Source organism: Aotus nancymaae, unplaced genomic scaffold, assembly GCF_030222135.1.
Source record: "Aotus nancymaae isolate 86718 unplaced genomic scaffold, 86718_ANA_hifiasm-v0.15.2.pri h1tg000108l, whole genome shotgun sequence".
Lineage (NCBI taxonomy): Eukaryota > Metazoa > Chordata > Mammalia > Primates > Aotidae > Aotus > Aotus nancymaae.
In genome coordinates, this window is record NW_026988523.1 from 35,401,612 (window position 1) to 35,427,064 (window position 25,453).

The 25,453-nt window shown below is 46.9% G+C and overlaps 1 protein-coding gene across 1 annotated transcript; it reads right to left on the bottom strand.

The window, feature by feature from the left end:
• Window positions 1-992: 992 nt before the first annotated feature.
• SSR2 (signal sequence receptor subunit 2) lies at window positions 993-13,659 on the bottom strand. Its single transcript, XM_012449903.2, has 6 exons — window positions 13,596-13,659; window positions 12,709-12,863; window positions 10,843-10,941; window positions 7,480-7,588; window positions 4,416-4,493; window positions 993-1,614 (listed from the first exon to the last, which is right to left on the bottom strand). Exons 1-6 carry the CDS (start codon window positions 13,602-13,604, stop codon window positions 1,504-1,506), a joined length of 561 nt encoding a protein of 186 aa, XP_012305326.1. The 5' UTR covers window positions 13,605-13,659; the 3' UTR covers window positions 993-1,503.
• Window positions 13,660-25,453: the final 11,794 nt, after the last annotated feature.

Sequence of the window (25,453 nt, forward strand, 5' to 3'; positions counted from 1 at the left end):
GTGAGCCGAGATCACGCCACTATACTCCAGCCTGGGTAACAGAGCAAGACTCTCTCTCTCAAAAAAAAAAAAAAGGAAGGCCAAGGTGGGTGGATCACCTGAGGTCAGGAGTTTGAGACCAGCCCGGCTAACATGGTGAAACCCCATCTCTACTAAAAATACAAAAAAAATTAGCTGGGCGTGGTGGTGGGTGCCTGTAATCCTAGCTATTCGGGAGGCTGAGGCAGGAGAATTGCTTGAACTCGGGAGGTGGAGGTTGCAGTGAGCAGAGATCACAACATTGCACTGCAGCCTGGGCAACAGAGCAAGATTCCGTCTCAAAAAAAGTAAAATTGGCCGGGCGTGGTGGCTCAAGCCTGTAATCCCAGCACTTTGGGAGGCCGAGGCAGGCGGATCACGAGGTCAAGAGATCGAGACCATCCTGGTCAACATGGTGAAACCCCGTCTCTACTAATATAAAAAAAAAAAATTAGCTGGGCATGGTGGCGCGTGCCTGTAATCCCAGCTACTCAGGAGGCTGAGGCAGGAGAATTGCCTGAACCCAGGAGGCGGAGGTTGTGGTGAGCCGAGATCGCGCCATTGTACTCCAGCCTGGGTAATGAGCGAAACTCCGTCTCAAAAAAAAAAAAAAAAAAGTAAAATTAAAGCTCAAGAAAAGCTAGATGCAGGATGGACATCCCAGGACTGGCCAGGTTCTTTTCAAGAATACTCAGTCAATAAATCAGATGCGATCTAAGGGCATGAGAATAGCTGCTCCTCTGCAGATCATCTTTCCCCGTCCTGTCTTCTCCAGCTGTGAAGAGGAGCTGCCTGGCAAGAAAAATAAGGGGTAAAAGCCAAAGATTCAAAAGGGCAGATATCTCCCTGGGAACAGGACCCACAGTCCCTGCAGCAAGGCCAGAACTGAGCTTGCTTGCCCAGGGGTCTGGGCACTCAGGTACTGAGTTCCAATAACTACCTGTGCTCACCCTGGTGCTAAGAAAACAGACAAGTCAATGTGGCATTTGTTTTTATTAGAAAATCCTTTAGTAAGCACTTCCCTAACCCAGAACAGAGACTGGGTATCCTCCAAGAGTCCCATAGCTTTCATTTCATCTTCCACCCTCTTCTGAGGGGGGTGAGCAAGGGGATGGGGATGGTGTCAGGCAGTCTCTGAAGTACCCCTCCTAGACCCCTGAGAGAATTCGCATTGCCAGCAATAAACCAACAGCACCTCAGTGGGGCATCAGAGGGCCCTCTAGGCTCAAGGCTGTTGCCAAAGGCATTCCTGTTTGTATGGCTTCATGATGGAACCAAGGAGGCTCTCACAGACTCCTAGGCCTGGTCCTTCACTATGACTGAGAGTAGGGAGGAGAATGCAGCCAAGGGCTAAGGGAGAAGAAGAGATTGCATTTAAGATACGCTTTGGAGTCTGGAAAGCACCTGGATTTCTTGGGAGAGGAGCCTGGATTTCCTGGGAGAGGAGCCTGGATTTCCTGGGAGAGGAGGGCTGTGGAAGCCCACTCAGTTCTTCTTCGTTTTGGGAGTGTCATATTTCCTCTTGCTGGAGTACCACAATAGCAGGGGTATGCCGATGGAGGGAAGCGTCATGACCCCAAAGGCTGCCCAGTCCAGCTGTGAAGGAAAACAAACACCTTGGTAAGAAGTCTGGATTAGGACACAGTAGAAGCCAGGGAAAATATGAGTTCAATGAGAAAGGGAGAAGTCTATCCCAAATTTATTTATTTATTTATTTATTTATTTATTTATTTTTTTGAGACGGAGTTTCGCTCGTTACCCAGGCTGGAGTGCAATGGCGCGATCTCGGCTCACCGCAACCTCCGCCTCCTGGGTTCAGGCAATTCTCCTGCCTCAGCCTCCTGAGTAGCTGGGATTACAGGCACGCGCCACCATGCCCAGCTAATTTTTTGTATTTTTAGTAGAGACGGGGTTTCACCATGTTGACCAGGATGGTCTCGATCTCTTGACCTCGTGATCCACCCGCCTCGGCCTCCCAAAGTGCTGGGATTACACCAAATTTATTTATTTTTGAGACAGGGTCTTGCTCTGTTACTCAGGCTGTAGTGCAGTGGCATGATCACGGCTCACTGCAGCCTCAATCTCCTGGGCTCAAGTGATCCTCCCACTTCAGCCTTCTGAGTAGCTAGGATCATAGGGGTGCACCAGGACACCTGGCTAATTTTTTTATTTTTTGTAGAGGCAAAATATCACTATGTTGCCCAAGCTGGTCTCGAATTCCTGGGCTCAAGTGATCCTCCTGCCTTGATCTCCTAAAGTGCTGGAATTACAGGTGTGAGCCACCACACCCAGCCTAAATTTTCTTAATTTTTAATTTTTTTTAGAGATAGAGTCTTACTCTGATACTCAGGGTGGAATGCAGTGGCACAATCATAGCTCACTGCAGCCTCAAACTCCTGGGCCCAAGTGATTTTCCAGTCATCCAAGTAGCAGAGATTACAGGTGCCTGCCACCAGGTCTAACTCAGCACAATTTTTTTTTTTGAGATGGAGTCTCCCTCTGTGGCCCAGGATGGAGTGCAGTGGTGTGGTCTCGGCTCACTGCAACCTCTGCCTCCTAGGTTCAAGTGATTCTCCTGTCTCAGCCTCTCAAGTAGCTGGGATTATAGGTGTGTGCCACCATACCCAGCTAATTTTCCATATTTTTAGTAGAGACGGGGTTTCATTGTGTTAACCAGGATGATCTCGATCTCCTGACCTTGTGATCCGCCTGCCTCGGCCTCCCAAAGTGCGGGGATTACAGGTGTGAGCCACCATGCCCTGCCAACTCAGCATAAATTTTAAGCAGAACTTTGGCCAGGAAGGTTCCTCTCTGACCAATCCTGATATAGAATGGCTCGCTAAAGACCAGTCTTTCAAGCTGTGAAGCCAAAGGACTCACTTGATCCAAACCAGACTGGAAGAGAAGCTTCTGTTCCAGACAATCTTGGGAGAATGGAGATGCCCCCCTGTCCTGCCCCTGATAGTCAAGCCTCCTATGATGTAGCCCTTGTTTGCATGTCAGGCTCCCTCTTTTCCATTCCTCCACCTCACATTCTGCCCTTCAGCCTTGATAAACTACTTGCCATTCCTGAATCACACCGTTCTTTTCTCAGTCTTGGCTGCTCTCTCTCCTCAAGTGCTTGCCCTTCCTTACCTCCTCCAGAAAGTCCCCCCTTGCTAGATGTTCCTGCTGCGTGTTCCTCCAGCACCTGGCATATAACCTCTATCATAGCATTTTCCCCATTTACCTGTTTTGAGTCCTCTATAAGCCCATAAGATCTTGGGTTTTTGTTTGTTTGTTTGTTTTGGGGTAGAGTTTTGCTCTTGTTGCCCAGGCTAGAGTGCAATGGCGCAATCTCGGCTCACTGCAACCTACGCCTCCTGGGTTCAAGCAATTCTCCTGCCTCAGCCTCTTGAGTAGCTGGGATTTACAGGCATGCACCACCACACCTGGCTAATTTTGTATTTTTTTGGTAGAGACGGGGTTTCTCCATGTTGGTCAGGCTGGTCTCGAACTCCTGACCTCAGGTGATCCGCCCACCTCAGCCTTCCAAAGTGCTGGGATTATAGGCTTGAGCCACCACGCCCAGCCTAAGATCTTGTTATTTATTTATTTTTTAATTTTTAAATTGTATTTTAATGGAAGAGAGGTTTCTATGTTGCCCAGGCTGGCCTTGAACACGTAGCCTCGCCTCCTCATGTGCCAGGACAACTGGCCTGAGCCACTGCAACTCCCAGATCTTGTTATTTTTAGAGACAGGTTCTTCCTTTATCACCCAGGCTAGAGGGCAGTGGTGTGATCATGGCTCACTGCAGCCTTGAACTCTTGGCCTTGAGTAGTACTCTCGCCTCTGTCTCCCAAAGTGCTGGGATTACAGGCGTGAGCCATGGTGCCCAGCCAGCCTGTAAGATCTTTAATGGAAGGGACTGTGTCTTATTCATCATTATTTCTCCAAAGCAGAGCATAGAATGAGCACATAATTTGGAACATCATACTTAGTCACTGAATGAATTCCTGCATTCAGTACTTTAGGCAAATCTTCAAAAAATTCTTTCCTAGACTAGACCACAATAAAGTTCCCACTTAACCTACTCAATGATCTATGACCCTCTGAATCTAACCAGATACTTTTTAAACCTCAAAATAGACCCAGGAGTCTAAGATGGGTCTGTACTCAAAGATGGGACTCCACTCAAGTCAGTTTTATGGTTTTGGCAACTGTGGTCTCATTGCCAAAAATCTCTGGACATGGCTAAATCAATCTATTTGATACTATCTGGATCAGACACCAAAAAACAGACAAGACAGGGCAAGAACCAACCAACAAAACAAGTCTATGGAAGCCAGGAGGGTCCAGAACAAAAAGGGCATTCTCACACCAAGGGACTGATAAGAGAGAACACTACAAAGCTTACAAAATGCGGGGAGAATCGCCTATCAAACTCCCGCTGAGCCAGGATTCCTCCCTGTCCAGGTGCACTGGTAGAGCCAATCTGAAAAGAAGAAAAGAAGGACATTAAGACAAGTCTCCAACTCATCTAATCTGAGAAAGGACATTCCCAACCAACCCAATTCTATGCATTAGATTCTTAGTTCTCAAAGGCTCAGGAGAACTTCAAGAAGATGAGGGAAAGCTTTTGGCTAGAGAGAGTTGGATGATTCTCTCTTAGTGTGTTGTAAAGAGGAGTACATAGGAGCCAGAAGACTTGAAAAATACTCCTTGGTGAATATTTAGTAAACAGGGTAGGCCAGGTATGCAACTGAAATTAAAGCCAAATTCTTCTGTCTGAGCCTCAGACTCTGGAAAGAGTGAAGTTGCTCACCACCACTGGCCCCTCTACAGGGCAGGGTGTGCAATGGAATGACTTACCCTTGCTACTCATTTACTTATTCCTCCAGCAATCATACTCTACTTCACACAGTTAATGTGAGGCTCAAATGAAATAGCAGAAGTATACAGTGAAGTATAAAGCCCTACCCAAATGTACATTATTAGAGGAGAGGCTGAGTCTGGCCCACATTCCTTTGCCTTGGAGAGGGGGCCGAGAGTTTGGAGCACACTGCAAACAACTTTATTCTAAAGTGGCAGCTGAGCCTTTGATTTTATGTTTATTAACCCATCAACTACCAGGTAGAACCAGAGAGTCCTGAGGTTGGTTCTGAAAGCAAAAATGATACAGGATGTGAAAACACAGCTAGGTTTAGAAGAATATGGTTCCATGTAGTTTATGAAAAAAGAAAATGTAGAAGGTGCATTGAGTGTTAGTTCTTTCCGTTCTATGGTTGACTGTGTTAAGTCCCTTCCCTACTGTGTACTAATTAAGCCTATAGCCCTACTTGTATGGAGATAATACATTTTAGCTTCATAAATTTATACATTTATGATTGAAGCTTTTTGAGGGCCTGGACAGTATCTTAATACTCTTGGTATTCCTCAGAGTCTGGCACATTTCAGAGGCTTCCTAAAAGTCTGTTGACCTTTACATCAATCAGTCAAAACACTGTGAGCTACTGAGTTCCTAACATATATGGGAAACAGAAATCTAAGACAGTCACTGGCCTCAAGGAGTTTATAATTAAATTGGGAGGTGCTGGGTGGGAAGAGGGAAGATCTATACATAAGAAACAAACTACTGAAGACAGTGATTAAATGTTCAGGTACACAGACTGTAAGTGCTACAGAAGTTTAGATGCAGTCAATGTTTATGAAAGAACGAATAGCCGTCAGGCAAGGTGGCTCACCCCTGTAATCCCAGGACTTTGGGAGGCTGAGGTGGGAGGATAATGAGGTCAGGAGCTTGAGACCAGCCTGGCCAACATGGTGAAACCCTGTCTCTACTAAAAATATAAAAAATTAGCTGTTGTCCCAATTACTGGGGAGGCTGAGGCAGGAGAATCGTTTGAACCTGGGAGGCAGAGGTTGCACCACTGCCACTCCAGCCTGGGCAGCAGAGCGAGACTCTGGCTCAAAAAAAAAAAAAAAAAAAAAAAAAAAAAGAATAGCAAAGAGCAATATGAATTGAAAACAGAAAACAAGGAGATACTACTCAAAGCTGGGTCTTGAGAAGGCTTCAGATGTAGTGGAGTGGAGGGAAAAGAGTACTTCAAACAGAACAAAGGCACAGAGGAAAGAGTAAGGACTAAGTTGGGGGAGAAGGTGTGGGAAGGAGCTTGGCCTAATTAGGATGTAGGGTCTGTACAGGCAGAGTGGGAGAGAAGGCTGGAGGCAGAGAATAGCTAGACTACTGGAGGGGTGCAGTGAGAGGCAGAAAAGCTCAGCCTTGATGCCATAAGCAGGAGCAATCTAAGCAAGGAAAGGAGAGAGTAACAGTGAAGACTGGGAAGAATCTGACAGTGGTAGAGAAGACATATTGGAAAGGCAAGGACATCAGTAGGCAGCAAATGACACGTTCCAGATGAAAAGGAAGGCAGAAGGAATGAAGGAGAGGGGAAGGCTATGGTGCACGTCTCCCATCCATTTCAGTCACTCTAGTCCAGAACTGTAATCTGAACATACTTCCTCAGGACAATACCAAGTGTCTGGTTAACGTTATCTCCCTCAGAATTTAGTAGCTACTGTGGAAATTTTCTGTAAGAGATTTTGTTTTAGAATTTATACTTTTTACATGGATACCCATCACCTCAAACACTTATCTTTTTTTTTTTTGAGACAGGTCTCACTGTCACCCAGGCTGGAGTGCAGTGGCAATATAATGGCTCACTGCAGCCTCAGTCTCCCAGGCTCAAGCAGTCCTCCCACGTCAACCTCCTGAGTAGCTGGGATCACAGGGGCATGCACCATGCCCGGCTAATTATTTAAAAAGTGGTCTCACCATATTGCCCAAGCTGGTCTCCAACTACTGGGCTCAAGCAATTCACCTTCCTCAAGCCTCCTAAAGTACTGGGATTACAGGTGTGAGCTACCACGCCCTGTCCTGTCTTTACTTTATGATGGAAATGTTCAAATGCTTCTCATCTGGCTATTTTAAAATATACATTAGATTACCGTTAACTATAGTCACCCTAGTGAACTATCGAACACTAGGTCTTTTTCCTTCTAGCTGTATTTTTTTTTTTTTGAGACGGAGTCTCACTCTGTCCCCTAGGCTGGAGTGCAGTAGTGCGATCTCGGCTCACTGCAACCTCTGCTTCCTGGGTTCAAGTGATTCTCTTGCCTCAGCCTCCCAAGTAGCTGGGATTACAAGCACCTGCCACCACGTCCAGCTAATTTTTGTACTTATAATAGAGATGGAGTTTCTCCACGTTGGCCAGGCTGGTCTCAAACTCCTGACCTTAGGTGATCTGCCTGCCTTGGCCTCCCAAAGTGCTGGATTACAGGCGTGAGCCACTGCGCCCAGTCCTAACTGTGTTTTTGTATCTATTAACCAACCTCTCTTCATTCCCCTCCCATCCCACCACAAGAGATTTTAAGGGAAGGCAGATCCAAATTCCATCCAGCTAAGAGTTTGGGCAACTCACCACAACAGGCCCATCCTCCTGGGCCAGGTAAGTAATTGTTGCTGAGGTAAAGTTGAAATAACCAGCCTTGAGAGGGCGTAGGACCACGGTGTGGGAGACATTACTAGCACTGGCCAAAGAGTTAAGGAAGGGAAAGAGACGAAGCTAAGGTTGTAGCAGCCTTTCAACCTGTGGACTAAACGCACTATTCACAAAACAGTTGCCAATAAGTGCTGATCTCATGCAGGAATGAAAAACTATAGGCTTCTTTTTAAAATTTACTTTTGTTAATATTAAAAAGAGAGAGAGAGAGATGGGGTCTCACTTTGTTGCCCAGGCTGGTCTCAAACTCTTGAGTTCAAGTGATCCTTCTGCCTTGGACTCCGAAAGTGCTGGGATTACAGGCATGAGCCACCATACCTGGCCTAAGCTTCTTTTTTAAGTTTGAAGTTTATGGTATTACAGGTTGTCTTTCCAGGTAAATTTTAAGGGGCCCATGTTATATTTGGTGTCATGGTTTTTGAAGTAAACTTCCAAAGCAATATATGTTATGGATAAAAAATTATAGTTATGGGCCAGGTGCGGTACCTCATGCTTGTAATCCCAGCATTTTGGGAGGCCGAGGCAGACGGATCACAAGGTTAGGCATTCAAGACCAGCCTGGGCAATATGGTGAAACCCCGTCTCTACTATATACAAAAATTAGCTGGGTGTGGTGGCATGCACCTGTAGTCCTAGCTACTTGGAAGGCAGAGGCAGGAGAATGACTTGAACCCGGGAAGCAGAGATTGCAGTGAGCCAAGATTGCGCCACTGCACTCCAGCCTGGGTGACAGAGCAAGATTCTGTCTCCAAAAAAATAAAAATAAATAAATAAATAAATAAAAAATATATATAGTCATTTAATCAGTGCTCCTTTTTGGTTGGTTAAAAGAAATTATAGTCAGGTCAGGCATGGTGGCTCATGCCTGTAATTCCAGCACTTTGTAAGGCTGAGGCGGGCAGATCACGAGGTCAAGATCAAGACCATCCTGGCCAACATGGTGAAACCCCATCTCTACTAAAAATACAAAAATTAGCTAGGCGTGGTGGTATGTGGCTGTAGTCCCAGCTACTCAGGAGGCTGAGGCAGGAGAATTGCTTGAACCCAGGAGGCAGAGGTTGCAGTCAGCTGAGATCGCACCACTACTGTACTCCAGCCTGGGCAAGAAGAGCGAGACTTCATCTCAAAAAAAGAAAAAAAAATACATCAAGTCACTTAAGCTCATAGAAAATCTTTCAGTAACTATAATTGAAGGAAATTCTTGAAAATGCAAAAAAAAAAAAAAAAGACAAAACAAAAACAAGGCCAGGCGTGGTGGCTCATGTCTGTAATCCCAGCACTTTTGGGAGACTGAGGCGGGTGGATCACAAGGTCAGTAGTTCAAGGCCAGCCTGACCAAAATGGTGAAACCCTGTTTCTACTAAAAATACAAAAATTAGCTGGGCATGGTGGTGTGTGCCCATAATCCCAGTTACTTGGGAGGTTGAGGTAGGAGAATTGCTTGAACCCGGGAGGCAGAGGATGCAGTGAGCCAAGATGGCGCCACTGCACTCCAGCCTGGTGACAGAGCAAGACTCCGTCTCAAAAACAAAAAAACCAGGGCCGGCACAGTGGCTCATGCCTGTAATCTAAGCACTTTGGAGGCCAAGGCGGGCAGATCACCTGAGGTCGGGAGTTCAAGACCAGCCTGACCAACATGGTGAAACCCTGTCTTTAAAAAAAAAAAAAAAACAACCAAACAAAAAAACAAATATAAAGACCACTATTTACCCTCACCAAGAAACCCAAATATATATTGATTGATTGATTGATATGATTTGGATCTGTGTCTCTGCCCACCCCTGTGTTGGAGGAGGGGCCTGGTGGGAGGTGACTGGATCAAGGGGGCAGATTTCTCCCTTGCTGTTCTCATGATGTGAGTTCTCACAAGATCTGGTTGTTTAAAAGTGTGTAGCACCTCCCTGTTTACTCTTTTTCTCCTGCTTCAGACACGTAAGATGTGCCTGTTTCCCCTTTGTCTTCTGCCATTATAAGTTTCCTGAGGCCTCCCCAGCCATGCTTGCTGTACAGCCTGCAGAACCGTGAGCCAATTAAACCTCGTTTCTTTAAAATTACCCAGTCTTTTATAGTTAATAATACTGATACCTCTGATTTAAAAAAAAAAAAATTACCCAGTCCCAGGTTGTTCTTTATGGCAACCTGAGAACGGACTAATACAATTATTATTTGTTTAAGAGACTAGGTCTCACTTTGTCACCAAGTCTGGAGTACAGCAGTACCATCATAGCTCACTGCAGCCTTGAACGCCAAAGCTGCAGCAATCCTCTCACCTATGCCTCCCAAGTAGCTGGGACTATAGGTGTGTGACATCATACCTGGCTTAAATTCACAAGGAGAAAAATACCATCTAATTCAATACTCAGAAAATAATTGGGAGATTAGAATAAGAGGCTCACTGAATAAGAGACTTTAAAAGGTCACCCAGGTCCTTCATGCTAGCATCCCACTGAATTTTTTTTTTTTTTTTTTTTTTTTTTGAGACAGATCTTGTTCTGTCACCCAGGCTAGAGTGCAGTGGCACGATCTCAGCTCGCTGCAACCTCTGCCTCCCGGGTTCAAGTGATTCTCCTGCCTCAACCTCCAGAGTAGCTGGATTATAGGTGCCTGTCACCTCACCTGGCTAAATTTTATATTTTTAGTAGATGGTTTTACCATCTTGGCCAGACTGGTCTTGAACTCCTGACCTTGTGATCCACCTGCTTCAGCCTCCCTAAGTGCTGGGATTACAGGTATGAGCCACTGTGCCTGGCTTAAATTTCTTTTAATTAAGTGTCTATATCCTCCCAATAAGGTATGTTTCAGGGTCTTTTTATTTTTTTGAGATGGATTCAAACTGTTTGAATCCGCCTCCTGGGTTCAAGTGATTTTCTTGCCTCAGCCTTCCAAGTAGCTAGGACTATATATAGGCATGCACCACCATGCCCAGCTAATTTTTGTATTTTTAGTAGAGATGGGGTTTCACCATGTTGGCCAGGATAGTCTCAACCTCTTGACCTCATGATCCGCCCACCTCAGCCTTCCAAAGTGCTGGGATTACAGGTGTGAGCCACCACGCCCAGCCTGTTTCAGGGTCTTATAATCTGAACCTCAGGATCCTCCTTCTTCAGCTCTACTCTAAATCATGCTCACACAATTTACACCAACCTCTCTTGCTCCATCTTATCCAGAGAGATGACAGGAAGACAGCCACACACATCCAGCCTATTTGTAGTACCCCTGCTGCTTTGTAGGCAAGGCTCTCCCTGCTCCCCAACCCTTCATCACCCAGTGCCAAGAGGATACGGGGCAATCCGGTCCCATTTGACATTGAGCATTCCAGACACAATGCCAAAGTCTTCTGGAGGGAAGGAATCATCAGATAGTTCCACATCTAATGCAGCACTAGAAAATGAAGGAAACAAAAAGGGTTAGTAAGTAATGGACATAAAATTAAAGCAATAGGCCAGGCACAGTGGCTCACACCTGTAATTCTAGCACTTTGGGAGCCAAGGCGGGCAGATCTGTTGAAGTCAGGAGTTCGAGACCAGCCTGGCCAACATGGTGAAACCCTGTCTCTACTAAAAATACAAAAATTAGCCAGGCGTGGTAGCACACGCCTGTAATCCCAGCTACTTGGGAGGCTGAGGCAGGAGGATCACTTGAACCTGGAAGGCAGAGGTTGCAGTGAGCCAAGACTGCGCCATTGCACTCCCGCCTGGATGACAGAGACTCCATCTAAAAAAAAATAATAATAAAATTAAATTAAAGCAATAAACAATCAAACCTGCCTGCTTCTCCAAAAAAATCAGAACTGCAAAAGAGAGATATGAGTCATATAGTAACTTGGTTCCGTTTCATTGAAGAATCCAGGTCAAGGTCTGGATTCTATTGCTCAGAAGCACCAAAATAATCAAGTATTCAGGAGGCAATGGGTCCAAGTTCATCCTTGCCTCAATTTCTCTTCATGAACATTCCTACGTGTGTAGAGGAAGGGAGAAGAACACAGTGAATACAGAGGAGAAAGTTAAGGGAATAAAATGAAAGAAAGTCAACAAAAATGCTCTAGGCTAATGAAAGAAGGAAGATGACACAGTTTTTTTTTTTTTTTTTTTGAGATGAAGTCTCACTCTGTCACCCAGGCTGGAATGCAATGTCATGGTCTTGGCTCACTGCAACCTCCTCCTCCCGGGTACAAGCAATTTTCCAGCCTCAGCCTCCTGAGTAGCTAGGGCTACGGGAACGTGCCAGCATACCCGGCTAATGTTTCTATTTTTAGTACAGACAGGGTTTCACCTTGTTGGCCAGGCTGGTCTCAAACTCCTGACCTGCCTCAGCCTCCCAAAGTGCTGGGATTACAGGTGTAAGCCACTGTACCCAGCCTTTTTTTTTTTTTTTTGAGACAGAGTCTTGGTCTTGTCGCCCAGGCTGGAGTGCAGTGGCATGATCTTGGTTCACTGCAATCTCTGCCTTCCGAGTTCAAGCCATTCTCTTGCCTCAGCCTCCCAAGTAGCTGGGATTACAGGCACCTGCCACCATGCCTTGCTAATTTTTGTATTTTTAGTAGAGACGGTATTTCACCATGTTGGCCAGGCTGGTCTTGAACTCCTGACCTCTGGTGATTCTCCTGCCTCAGCCTCCCCAAGTGATGGGATTACAGGCGTGAGCCACCATGCCCAGCAGGAAAATTACACTTTGAACCCCTGAGGAAACAACAGAATTGTGTATTTTCTGTGCCTTTATCTTTCTCTCTGTTTCTCCCAATTCATGCTACTTTCGTACTTTAAAATTCTTCCAATCCAAAATGTGAAAGATGGTTTCTTGTAGCTTAGGTAAGAATGTCCTCCTTTCTGTAATCCCAGCTACTCAGGAGGCTGAAGAAGGAGAATTGCCTGAACCCAGGAGGCGGAGGTTGCGGTGAGCCGAGATCGCGCCATTGCACTCCAGCCTGGGTAACAAGAGCGAAACTCCGTCTCAAAAAAAAAAAAAAAAAAAAAAAAAAGAATGTCCTCCTTTCCAAAAGTAGGTTCCGCAGTATATTCATTCACTCAATATATCTGATGCTGGAAGTGTCCCAAATGGAAATCACTACTCATCAATATGTTCCCTATTCCCTTCTGAGAACTAAGAATCCAGAAATAGGCTTAATCTGTAACTCCAGGGCCTCCTTACCTTGAGCCGACATTGTAAATGTTGTACTGCAAGGTTAGGTCTCGCCCCTCCACGGCATATCTGTTCAGCAGTGACTTGGAAGCCAAAAGCCTGGCTCCTTCCTCTGCTTGAGTGACAGCAAATAGAGCCAACACCACAAATGCTAGCAGCCTCATCTTTAGAGAAAAAGTAAAGTGAGTTATCAAACCAAGTATGTAAAATTCACCAAAATCCTCCTGACAGCGCTCCCGTAGAAAGCTCCTTCGATGCTACCAGAGCGGCAGCAGCCCCTTCCACAGAGTGGTCCATAAGCCGCCCGCGCAGACCCGTTCTCCAGACTCTCCTACCATCTTTACCCTGCAGCCCTCGAAAAACCGGTCCAAGCACCAGTACATCTACTGCCTTCTTCCTGTCAGAAGCCCCGGGATGCTCAATGGCTGGTGTACAGAATAGGGCTTTCCTTGGTATGCCTGATTTCGTGTCCAGAATAGGGCTTTCCTTGGGGTGCCTGATTTCGGCCGATCTTGGACCTGCAGGAGCCTGTAGCTTTCCCTCACACAGGAGTGTCCACAGCTGCAGTCTTCCCTCTGGTCCTCTCCTCCTTGGCTATAGGTCCACTGGGATCCCAGGGCGGACTCGCGGGGTCCTCCTCACATCCTTGTACCCCACTCTCTAGTCCATCCCCTGAGATCCCATTCGTCCTCGCCCGTCACATCCCTTTCTGGGTCCCTCGGGCGGGGGGGGTCAGTCAGCTCTGCTCCCCTCCCGCTTGTCAAGGTTACACGTCCTCCACCCAGCGCGTCCTCTGCTCTCCCCGCTCTCCCCGAGCTAACCCCCAGCCACGGAATGATGCGCAGACACGAGGTCCTCGCCTCTCCCGCTCGGACGCCCTAAGCCTACGGACTCACCATGGGCATCTGCAATGCTTTTCCGGCGCCACAAAAACCGGAAAAGAGCGTCAGCGTCGGAAAGACCGGAAATAAGCACTGGTTGGAAACCGCGGTGTTCCGCCCAATGCCTTGTGGGAGTTGTAGTTCTTGGAAAAGCCCTTTCCCTTTGTAGTGCCCGCCTGCCTGGAGAGGCTGTGAGCGCTCCTAAGAGGTTTTGTGCGTACTCCACGCTTGTCTTGTTCGGCCCTCTTTGGGGGGGCTTTTCAAGCTGATTTTTCACTACTATATGTGACCCGTACCTGATTGGGTGCTTTGAGAAACTAGCAAACCTAGAAATTTGGTTTGTCACTCAGGCTGGAGTGCAGTAAGTAGCATGATCTCAGCTCACTGCAACCTCCGCCTCCCAAGTTTAAGCAATTCTCCTGCTTCAGCCTCCAGAGTAGCTGGGATTACAGTCATGTGCCACCACACCTGGCTAATTTCTATATTTTTAGTAAAGACAGGGTTTCACTATGTTGGCCAGGCTGGTCTTGAACTCCTGACATCAGGTGATCCACCTGTCTTGGCCTCCCAAAGTGCTGGGATTATAGGCGTGAGCCACCGCTCCCAGCCCACTTGTTCTTTCATTGGCACATTTAGCATTCATTTGTTGAGCAACTATTATGTATCAAGTACTGCAATAGTCACTGTAAGAGATACAAAATAGGATATGGTGTCTGCCTTCAAGGAGGATGACCTATAGTCCTAACCATAATGAAAGGCAAATGAGAGGCACTCCTCAAAAAAACAAAAAACAGTCAGGCAAGGTGATTCACACCTGCAATCCCAGCACCTTGGAAGGCAGGATTGCTTAAAGCTAGGGAATTTGAGACCAACCTTGGTGACAAAGCAAGGCCTGTCTCTACAAAAAAAAAAATTTTTTTTTTGAGTCAGTCTCCAGGCTGGAGTGCAATGGTGTGATCTTGGCTCACTGCAACCTCTGCCTCCCGGGTTCAAGCAATTCTCCTGCCTCAGCCTCCCAAGTAGCTGAGACTACAGGTGCTTGCCACCACACCCAGCTAATTTTTGTATTTTTAGTAGAGACAGTGTTTCGCCATGTTGGCCAGGCTGGTCTTGAACTCCTGACCTCATGATCTGCCCACCTCGGCCTCCCTAAGTGCTAGGATTACAGGCGTGAGCCACCGTGCCCGGCCAAAAAAATTTTTTGAGTAGCCAGATATGGTGCTGCATGACTGTAATCCCAGTTTACTCAGGAGGCTGAGGTGGGAGGACTGCTTGAGCCCAGGAGTTTGAAGCTGCAGTGAGCTATGATTGCACCATTGCACTCCAGCCTGGGTGACAGAGCAAGAACTGTCTCTTAACAAAACACACGGGGCCAGACTGGGTGGCTCATGCCTATAATCCCAGCACTTTGGGAGGCCCAGGACAGATCACCTGAAGTCAGGAGTTCAAGTTCGAAACCAGCCTGACCAACATGGAGACACCTTGTCTCTACTAAAAATACAAAATTAGCCAGGTGTGGTGGCACGTGCCTGTAATTCCAGCTACTTGGGAGCCTGAGGCAGGAGAATCGCTTGAACCTGGGAGGTGGAGTTTGTGGAGAGCCGAGATCAAGCCATTGCACTCCAGCCTGGGCAACAAAGCAAAACTCCATCTCAGAAAACAACACACATACGCACACACACACACACACACACAGACAAATTCAGTAGCTTATCATTGTCAACGACATTAAATCCAATTCCTTTATCTGGTAGTTACGACCCTTCACTGTGGTCCCTAGTACCCTCTGCTTCAGCCAAATAGCTCCCTCTTACACACTTTCTCACCTTCAGAACTTTTATTAGTGCAAGTTATTGAAGTTCAAAAAAATCTTTATTGATTACAGACTCTTGGAAGCCCTATGCCAGTTTCTGGATACAGGAAGATGTAAGACACACTGCTTGGCCTAGAAGAGTTTATAATCTGCTGGCGCAGACAGATGAACAGAATGGGACTTGGACACTGTCCCAAGTGCTCAGACAGAGGTTAGCATGTGATTTCCTACCCTACGGTTTGTGTTTTTTTTCTTTTAATTATGTCTTTTTGAGGAACAAGAGTTCATTTTAATTATAGTGTCCTCTTAAAAAGCAGTAAATACTTACTGCCTCAGAAACAGTGCCTGTCGATGCTCTGGCTAGTACATGAGGACTTTGGACATTTGGGAAGGAAACAGACTCTGAGTTAAGACAAAATGTGACACTTACCCCCAATAGAGTCGATGAGAAACATCCACCAATGTGACCTATGTCAAAGTGAGTCTGTTAAGAAAATCTCTTGGATTTAACATAGATTGATTTTTTTCTTTTTTTCCCTAGAACTAGAGAGAACCTGGGAAAATGCGGTGATAACAGATCATTTCGCCCTTGGAACTCTTCTCATGTATCTCATTGTGGATCAGAAAGTCTCAGACAAGGCATGGTCTGGTGAAGGCACATCATCTCTGTTCAATCTCCCTACTGGAATTCATTCTGACTAAAGGAGAGATTTTGAGTCAATTGCTAAAGGAAGTGTTTCTGTTGAAAGAGCTCCAGAAGAATACCAATGTTTCCTGTTATCCTCAAGGGGACTCCAAACCAAGAGACTGAGTAGGACTTTGTTAGATGAGCAGGAATTGTGTGTCAGGATTGGAGGTGTACAGAGCCAGTGAGAGGCAACCGGTGGTGTCAATTGTGCCCCTAGGATGGCATCACAGGTTTTATGCCCTGTTTCTTTTCTTTTTCTTTTGTTGCTAAGACCGAGTCTCTCTTGCAGTAAAAACAAAGCCTAAAGTAGAGTAAAAGAAAATAAAAAAACAAAAACAAACAAACAAAAAAAGAGATGGAGTCTTGCTCTGCTGCCCAGGCTGGAGTGCAGTGGCACGATCTAGGCTCTCTGCAACCTCTGCCTCCCAGGTTCAAGCAATTCTCTGCCTCAGCCTCCTGAGCAGCTGGGATTATAGGCACCCACCATAACACCCAGCTAATTTTTGTAGTTTTAGTAGAGACAGGGTTTCACCATCTTGGCCAGGCTGGTCTTGTACTCCTAACCTTGTGATCCACCCACCTCGGCCTCCCAAAGTGTCGGGATTACAGATATGAGCCACTGCACCTGGCCTTCTTTTTTTTTTTTGGAAAGGGTCTCACTGTGTCACCCAGGCTGCAGTGCAGTGGCTCAGTCATAGCTAACTGCAGCCGCGACAGCCTGGGCCCAAGCAGTCCTTTCTCCCTAGTAGCTGGGAGTACAGGCATGCCCCATTATGCCTAATTTTTTTTTTTTTTTTTTTTTTTTTGTAGAGACGGTGTCTTGTTATGTTGGCCAGGCCGGTCTTGAACTCCTGGACTCAAGCGATACTCCCTCCTCAGCTTCCCAAAGTGCTGGGATTATAGACATGAGCCACCGCGCCTGTCCTACATTGATTTTTTTTTAATTCTGTGTGTTTTTTTTTGTTTTTGAGACAGAGTCTTGCTGTCTCGCCAGGCGCCAGGCTGGAGTACAGTGGCGTGATCTCGGCTCATTGCAACCTTCGCCTCCTGAGTTCAAGCAATTCTCCTGCCTCAGCCTCCCGAGTAGCTGGGACTACAGGCGTGTGCCACCAAGACCAGCTAAATTTTTTTGTATTTTTTTGGTACAGATGGGGTTTCACCATGTTGGCCAGGATGGTCTCAATCTCTTGACCTCATGATCTGTCCACCTTGGCTTTCCAAAGTGCTGGGATTACAGGCGTGAGCCACTGCACCCCAGCCTTGCTTGTTTTTTTTTTTCTTTTTAAAGAAAGACAGGGTTTCACCATGTTGGTCAGGCTGGTCTTGAACTCCTGACCTCAGGTGATCTGCCCGCCTTGGCCTCCAAAGTGCTTGGATTATAGGCGTGAGTCACCATGCCCGGCCGCTTTGGTTTTTAAGACAAAATTTCCTTCTGTCGCCCAGGCTGGAAAGCAGTGATCACAGTTCACTGCAGCCCTGAACTCCTGGGCTAAAGCAACCCTCCTGCTTCAGCCTCCTAAGTAGCCGAGACCACAGGCACTTGCTACCACACCCAACTAATTTCTAAATTTTTTGTAGAGACGAGGTCTCACCTGTTGCCCAGACTGATCTTGAACTACTGGGCTCAAGCAGTCCTCCTGCCTTGGCCTCCCAAAGTGCTGCGATCACAGGCATAAGCCACCATGCCTGGCCAATTTTTTTTTTTTTTTTTTTTTTTTTTTGAGATCCAGTCTCACTCTGTCGCCCAGGCTGGAGTGCAATGGTGTGAACTCAGCTCACTGCAAACTTCGCCTCCCGGATTCAAGAGATTCTTCTGCCTCAGCCTCCCCAGTAGGTGGGATTATAGCCACCTGACACCATGCCTGGCTAATTTTTGTATTTTTAGTAGAGACAGAGTTTCACCATGTTGGCCAGGCTGGTCTCAAACTCCTGACCTCAAGTGATCCACCTGCCTCAGCCTCCCAAAGTGCTGGGATTACAGGCGAGAACCACTGTGCCCAGCCCTGGCCAATTTTTTATTATGATGAAATATATATAACATAAAATTGACTATTTTAACTTTTTTTTTTTTGAGACGGAGTTTCGCTCTTGTTACCCAGGTTGGAGTGCAATGGCGCCATCTCGGCTCACCGCAACCTCCGCCTCCTGGGTTCAGGCAATTCTCCTGCCTCAGCCTCCTGAGTAGCTGGGATTACAGGCACGCGCCACCATACTCAGCTAATTTTTTGTATTTTTAGTAGAGACGGAGTTTCACCATGTTGACCAGGATGGTCTCGATCTCTTGACCTCGTGATCCACCCGCCTCGGCCTCCCAAAGTGCTGGGATTACAGGCGTGAGTCACCGCGCCTGGCCCCAAACTTTTTTTTTTTAGACAGGGTCTCACTGTCACCCAGGCTGAAGTGCTGCAGCATCATCACAGCTCACTGCAGCCTCCACCGCCTACGCTCAAGTGCTCTTCCTGCCTCATCAATTTGGACAAAGTGTACCCATTTGAGATCAGTTGGTTAAAGAAGTAGGCATGATGGAAAACTGGCTGTAACTTCTCTAGTTTTAATTCAACACAGATTTGCTGATTACCCTCCTAGGTGCTAGATACTGTTCTAGACCCTAGGGCAATAGCAGTGGACAAAACAGAAAAATCTTGCCTTTCTCTCAACACAGACAAAATCCCATGCCTTTCTAATGCAGCACTGGCCAGTAGAACTTTCAGTGGTAATGAAAATATTCTATAGGCCGGATGCGGTGGCTCACGCCCGTAATCCTAGCACTTTGGGAGGCTGAGGTGGGTGGATCACCTGAGGTCAGGAGTTCAAGACCAGCCTGGCCATGATGGTGAAACCCCATCTTTTTTTATTAAAAAAAAGAAAAAAAAAAGGGAAAAAAAAGAAAATATTTTATAATATCTCTACTGTCCAACATGATAGCACCAGCTGTATGTGGCTATCGAGCACTCAAAATGTGACTGGGCAGACTGAGAAACTGAATTTTTAATTTTATTTTAAGTCTTTTTTTTGTTTGTTTTTCTTGATTTTGTTTGTTTGTTTTTGAGATGGAGTCTAGCTCTGTCACCAGGCTGGAGTACAGTGGTGTGATCTCGGCTCACTGCAACCTCCACCTCCCGGGTTCAAATGATTCTTCTGCCTCAGCCTTCCGAGCAGCTGGGATTACAGGCATGCACCACCATGCTCGGCTAATTTTTGTATTTTTAGTGGAGACAGGGTTTCACCATGTTGACCAGGATGGTCTCGATCTCCTAACTTTGTGATCCACCCACCTCGGACTACCAAAGTGCTGGGATTACAGGCGTGAACCACCGTGCCTTTTTTTTTTTTTTTAAATTTTTTTTCTATCCCCATCCCCTGCCCCGTGCCTGGCTTTCATTGATTTTTAACTTTTTTGAGACAGAGTCTCACTCTGTCACCCAGGCCAGAGTGCAGTGGTGTGATCTCAGCTTACTGCAACCTCCGCCTCCCAGGTTCAAGTGATTCTCATGCCTCAGCCTCCTGAATAGCTGGGACTACAGATGGTGCCACCACAGCTGGTTAATTTTTGTATTTTTGGTGGAGATAGGATTTTACCATGTTGGCCAGACTGGTCTCCAACTCCTGACCTCAAGTGATCCACCTACCTCAGCCTCCCAAAGTGCTGGGATTACAGGCATGAGCCACCTCCCCCGGCCTCATTTTTTAACTCATTTCAATTTAAGTTTGAATAGCTACCTGGGGCTAGTATATTGGACAGCACAGTTCTAGTGTACTCTGACACATCTCTGGACTTTGGCTTTTGAAATGCAAAAGCCCAGCATTTTGCTACTCAGAAAGCCTTTTCTCCACTTTTTCTCTGAAACAATGCTTCCCCCATCATTGGGAAAGCTCAGGTCTGAGGCACCGGATGTGGGACAGCTCCTAGTGAATCCCCAGAAAATCTCCAAATCTTGACTGACCCCACTGAATGTCTGAACCCAGGGAAGACGCTTTCCTGTGGTGGATGCTTCTGGTATTCAAAGTGCAGGGTGTCCACCTCCCCTGCCCACGCATGAAGGATGTCTATGTGCCCTCAGCTCCTTCACCCTCTTGTTCCCTCCCAGCGTCACCACCAGTAAGGCGGAGCCATTTTAGCATAAGAGCACATCATCCTGAGAGGCAGTCTCCGTGAGTTAGAGTATGACTTCTTGGTTTGGTTGTAGATGTCACACTCTGAAGAAGGAATGGCAATTCACTGTGGGGACGTCAGGGAGGAGCCAGAAACAGGGGTCTCCCCCATCTCACCCAAGAGGCAGCAGCAGGAAGTAGGACCCCAACTAAAAGTGGGAAGGTAGCCTGGCGTGGTGGCTCGAGCCTGTAATCTCAGCACATTGAGAGGCCGAGGCGGGCAGATCACCTCAGGTCAAGAGTTCAAGACCAGCCTGGTCAACAAGGTGAAACCCTGTCTCTACTAAAAATACAAAAATTAGCCAGGCATGGTGGCGCCCACCTGTAATCCCAGCTACTCTGGAGACTGAGACAGGAGAATCGCTTGAACCCAGGAGGCAGAGGTTGCAGTGAGTCAAGATACCGCCACTGCACTCCAGCCTGGGCGACAGAGGGAGACTCTGTCTCAAAAAATAAAAATTAACAAAAATAAAAGTGGGAAAGTAGATAAGAAAAAGGCAAGTGTCCTTTGTGAAAAGGGACTTCCAGGTATCTGCTCCAGGCTGACTCTGGAAGACAACTTTAGAAGAAAGGGCATGCAGGCATATCCTAGCTTCCAGGCCAGGAGTCTGTGTGTGTTACCGACCAGCTACCAAGGGGGCCGTTTTCTTTCCCACAATGAGCTGTGTGCACCCAGTCGCCTGCCAGACACTAGGGGACACTGACAGTGTCAGCGGGCCCCTGCGCTGTGCTCCTGCTCTGCTGCTACATCCACCACACTGTAGTCAGACAACTTGTCCCAGCCCTTTCCCCTCCCTGGACTGCGAGCACCTCGTGTTTGTTGAATGATTTCCCCAAAAATAGTCACTGAGCATAACTGAGCCATGGGGGTAAAAGAAAATCACTGTGCTGACTGTGCAATGGTCAGGCTTGGCTGGAAAAGGACACCAGATTCCAGAGCCGAGAACAGCGCCCCACACACAATTATGTATTTTGAAACACTTCAGACCTATAGAAACTTGAAAAAATGGTTGAATTAACACCTGTATACCTTTCACCTAGATTATCAGTGGTTAACATTTTGCCCATTTGCTCTCACTCTATGTGTAAATTAATACATGTATACACTGTCATGTGCTACATAATGATGTTTTGGTCAATAACGACTGTATATACAATGCCGGGCACATAGATTATGATATTGTATTTTTTTTTTTTTTTTTTTGAGATGGACTTTCGCTCTTGTTGCCAGGCTGGAGTTCAGTGGTGCAATCTGAACTCACCACAACTCCGCCTCCCAGGTTCAAGTGATTCTTCTGCCTCAGCCTCCTGAGTAGCTGGGATTACAGGCATGCGCCACCATGCCCAGCTAATTTTGTATTTTTAGTAGAGACGGAGTTTCTCCATGTTGGTCAGGCTGGTCTCAAACTCCTGACCTCAGGTGATCCACCCACCTCAGCCTCCCAAAGTGCTGGGATTACAAGTGTGAGCCACCATGCCCAGCTGATACTGTATTTTCACTGTACCTTTTCTATGTACTTTTTCTATGTTGTGTTCTATGTAACACAAATATCATTATGTGACAATTGCCTACAGTATTCAGTACAGTAATGTTCTGTGTAGATTTGTGGCATAGGAGCAATAGGCTGTACCATACTGCCCAGGTGTACAATAGGCCATGCCATCTAGGTTTGTAAGTATACTCTATGATGTTTGCACAACGACAAAATCACCTAACAACATGTTTCTCAGAATGTATCCCTGTGGTTAAGTGATGCATGACTGTATATTACGGTCGTCCCTTGGTAACCATAGGGGATTGGTTGCAGGACCCCTTGCAAATACCAAAATCTGTAGATGCTCATGTCCTTTACATAAAATGACATAATATTTGCATATACCCTATGTATATCCTCCCGTATACCTTATTCTTTTTGTTAAAAAATTTATTTTCGGCCGGGCGTGGTGGCTCACACCTTTAATCCAAGCACTTTGGAGGCCAAGGCGGGCGGATCACCTGAGATCGGGAGTTCAAGACCAGCCTGACCAGCATGGTGAAACCCCGTCTTAAAAAAAAAAAAGAAAAAAAAATATTTTTCTGGCCAGGGTGCAGTGGCTCACGCCTGTAATCCCAGCACTTTGGGAGGCCAAGGCAGGTAGATCACAAGGTCAAGAGGTTGAAATCATCCTGGCCAACATAGGGAAACTTCGTCTCTACTAAAAATACAAAAATTAGCTGGGCGTGGTGGTGTGCACTTGTAGTCCCAGCTACTCGGGAGGCTGAGGCAGGAGAATTGCTTAAACCAGCGAGGTGGAGGTTGCAGTGAGCTGAGATTGCGCCACTGCACTCCAGCCTGGGTGACAGAGTGAGACTCCATCTCAAAACAAAAACAAACAGATCTTTTTTCTAAAGTAGAGCAGAATCTCACTATGCCCCAGGTCAGTCTCAAAGTCCTCAAGCGATTCTCTTGCCTTGGCCTTCCAGAGTGCTGGGATTACAGGCATGAAGCACTGCACTTGAACCCTACCATATACTTTTTTTTTTTTTGAGATGAAGTCTTCCTCTGATGCCCAGGATGGAGTGCAGTGGTGCAATTTGGGGCTCACTGCAACCTCCGCCTCCCAAGTTTAGGCGATATTTCTGCCTCAGCATCCTGAGTGGCTGGGATTACAGGTGCACACCACCATGCCCAGCTAATTTTTGTATTTTTAGTAGAGACAGGGTTTCACCACGTTGGCCAGGCTGGTCTCGGACTCCTCACCTCAAGTGATCCATCTGTCTCAGACTCCCCAAGTACTGGGGTTACAGGCGTGAGCCACTGCGCCGGGCCTACCATATAGTTTAAATAATCTCTGGGCCAGGTGCAATGGCTCGTCCTTATAATCCCAACTCTTTGGGAGGCCAAGGCAGGAGGATTGTTTGAGACCAGGAGTTTGAGACCAGCCTGGGCAACATAGTGAGACTCTGACTCTATTTTTTTTTTAATTAAAAAAAATAGGGGCCGGGTACGGTGGCTCACGCCTATAATCCCAGCACTTTGGGAGGCCGAGGCGGGTGGATCACGAGGTCAAGAGAGCGAGACCATCTTGGTCAACATGGTGAAACCCCATCTCTACTAAAAAAACAAAAAATTAGCTGGGCATGGTGGCGCGTGCCTGTAATCCCAGCTACTCAGGAGGCTGAGGCAGGAGAATTGCCTGAACCCAGGAGGCGGAGGTTTCGGTGAGCCGAGATCACGCCATTGCACTCCAGCCTGGGTAACAAGAGTGAAACTCCGTCTAAAAAAATAAAATTAGCCCGGGCGGAGGAGTGGTGGCACGTACCTGTAATCTCAGCTACTCGAGAGGCTGAGGCAGGAGAATCGCTTGAACCTGGGAGGTGGAGGTTGCAGTGAGCCGAAATTGCTCCATGCACTCCAGCCTGGGCAACGAGAGAGAAACTTCATCTCAAGAAACAAAAAAGTTAGCTGCACGTGGGGACATGCATCTGTAATCCCAGCTACTTGGGAGACTGAGGCAAGAGAATTGCTTGAACCTGGGAGGCAAAGATTGGAGTGAGCCAAGATTGCTCCACGTGCTCTAGCCTGGGCGACAAGAGAGAAACTTCATCTCAAAAAATAAAAAAAGTATATATGAATGTGTATACAGCCAGCCCTTTATATTTGTGAGTTCCACATCCATGGATTCAACTAAGTACAGAGTGGAAAAAAAAATTTTTTTTTTTGAAATAGCGTTCTGCTCCATTGCCCAGGCTGGAGTGCAGTGACACCATCTCAGCTCAGTGCAACCTCCGCGTCCCAGGTTCAAGCAATTCTCTCGCCTCGGTCTCAAAGTAGCTGGGATTATAGCTGCATGCCACCACGCACAGTTAATTTTTTTGTATTTTTAGGAGAGATGGGGTTTTGCCATGTTAGGCAGGCTGGTTACGAACTCCTGACCTCAAGTGATCCACAAACTCCTGACCTCAGGTGATTCGCTCACCTTGGCTTCCCAAAGTGCTGGGATTACAGGCATGAACCACCTCACCTGGCCTGGAAATATTTTTTTTTCTTTCTTTTTTTTTTTTTTGAGACGGAGTTTCGCTCTTGTTACACAGGCTGGAGTGCAATGGCGCGATCTCGGCTCACCGCAACCTCCGTCTCCTGGGTTCAGGCAATTCTCCTGCCTCAGCCTCCTGAGTAGCTGGGACTACAGGTGTGCGCCACCATGCCCAGCTAATTTTTATATTTTTAGTAGAGACGAGGTTTCACCATGTTGACCAGGATGGTCTCGATCTCTTGACCTCGTGATCCACCCGCCTCGGCCTCCCAAAGTGCTGGGATTATAGGCGTGAGCCACCGCGCCCAGCCCCTTTTTTTTTTTTTTAGAGGTGGGGTTTCACCATAGTGGCCAGGCTGGTCTCAAACTCCTGACCTCATGATCCGCCCACCTCGGCCTCCCAAAGTGCAGGGATTACAGGTGCGCACCACCGCACCCAGCCAGTTTTTGTATTTTTTAGTAGAGACAGGGTTTCACCATGTTGGCCAGGCTGGTCTCGAACTCCTGACCTCAAGTGATCTGTCTGCCTGAGCCTCCCAAAGTGCTGGGATTACAGGTGTGAGCTACTGTGCCCAACTTCTTTACGACTTTCAAAAGAAAACCAGAATCCAACCAAGAATTGTGTATTACAGCATTGCATTTGACCAATAGATAAATGTGTTTATACTAAACTAAATAAGCTTCTCCCCTAGAGAGAGCATGGAGAAAGTGGGGAAATGCATGGAAGATAGAACTTTGGCTACTGCCGGGCGCAGTGGCTCACGCCTGTAATCCCAGCACTTTGGGAGGCCGAGGTGGGTGGATCACGAGGTCAAGAGATCGAGACCATCCTGGTCAACATGGTGAAACCCCGTCTCTACTAAAAATACAAAAAATTAGCTGGGCATGGTGGTGCGTGCCTGTAATCCCAGCTACTCAGGAGGCTGAGGCAGGAGAATTGCCTGAACCCAGGAGGCGGATGTTGCGGTGAGCCGAGATCGCGCCATTGCACTCCAGCCTGGGTAACAAGAGCGAAACTCTGTCTCAAAAAAAAAAAGAACTTTGGCTACTGAGAGGATGAGAGGAGAAACAGGAACAGAGAGGGCTTAGACAGAGCTCAAGCCCCTGAAACAGATTCTGAAGGGTCCTTTCTAAGTCCTGGGATCACTTACAAATCTTGGACAGACCTGGCCACCCCAAGTTGAAAGTTGATGGAGGACTATT

Bases quoted from the DNA above. Each gene is read 5' to 3' on its own strand.
- SSR2 (XM_012449903.2), bottom strand. The intron at 7,589-10,842 runs GTATCCTCTTGG...CTCTTTGGCCAG, and splicing joins AAATGGGACCGGATTGCCCC to TGCTAGTAATGTCTCCCACA. The intron at 1,615-4,415 runs GTAAGCTTTGTA...TTTCCTTCACAG, and splicing joins GGCGATTCTCCCCGCATTTT to CTGGACTGGGCAGCCTTTGG.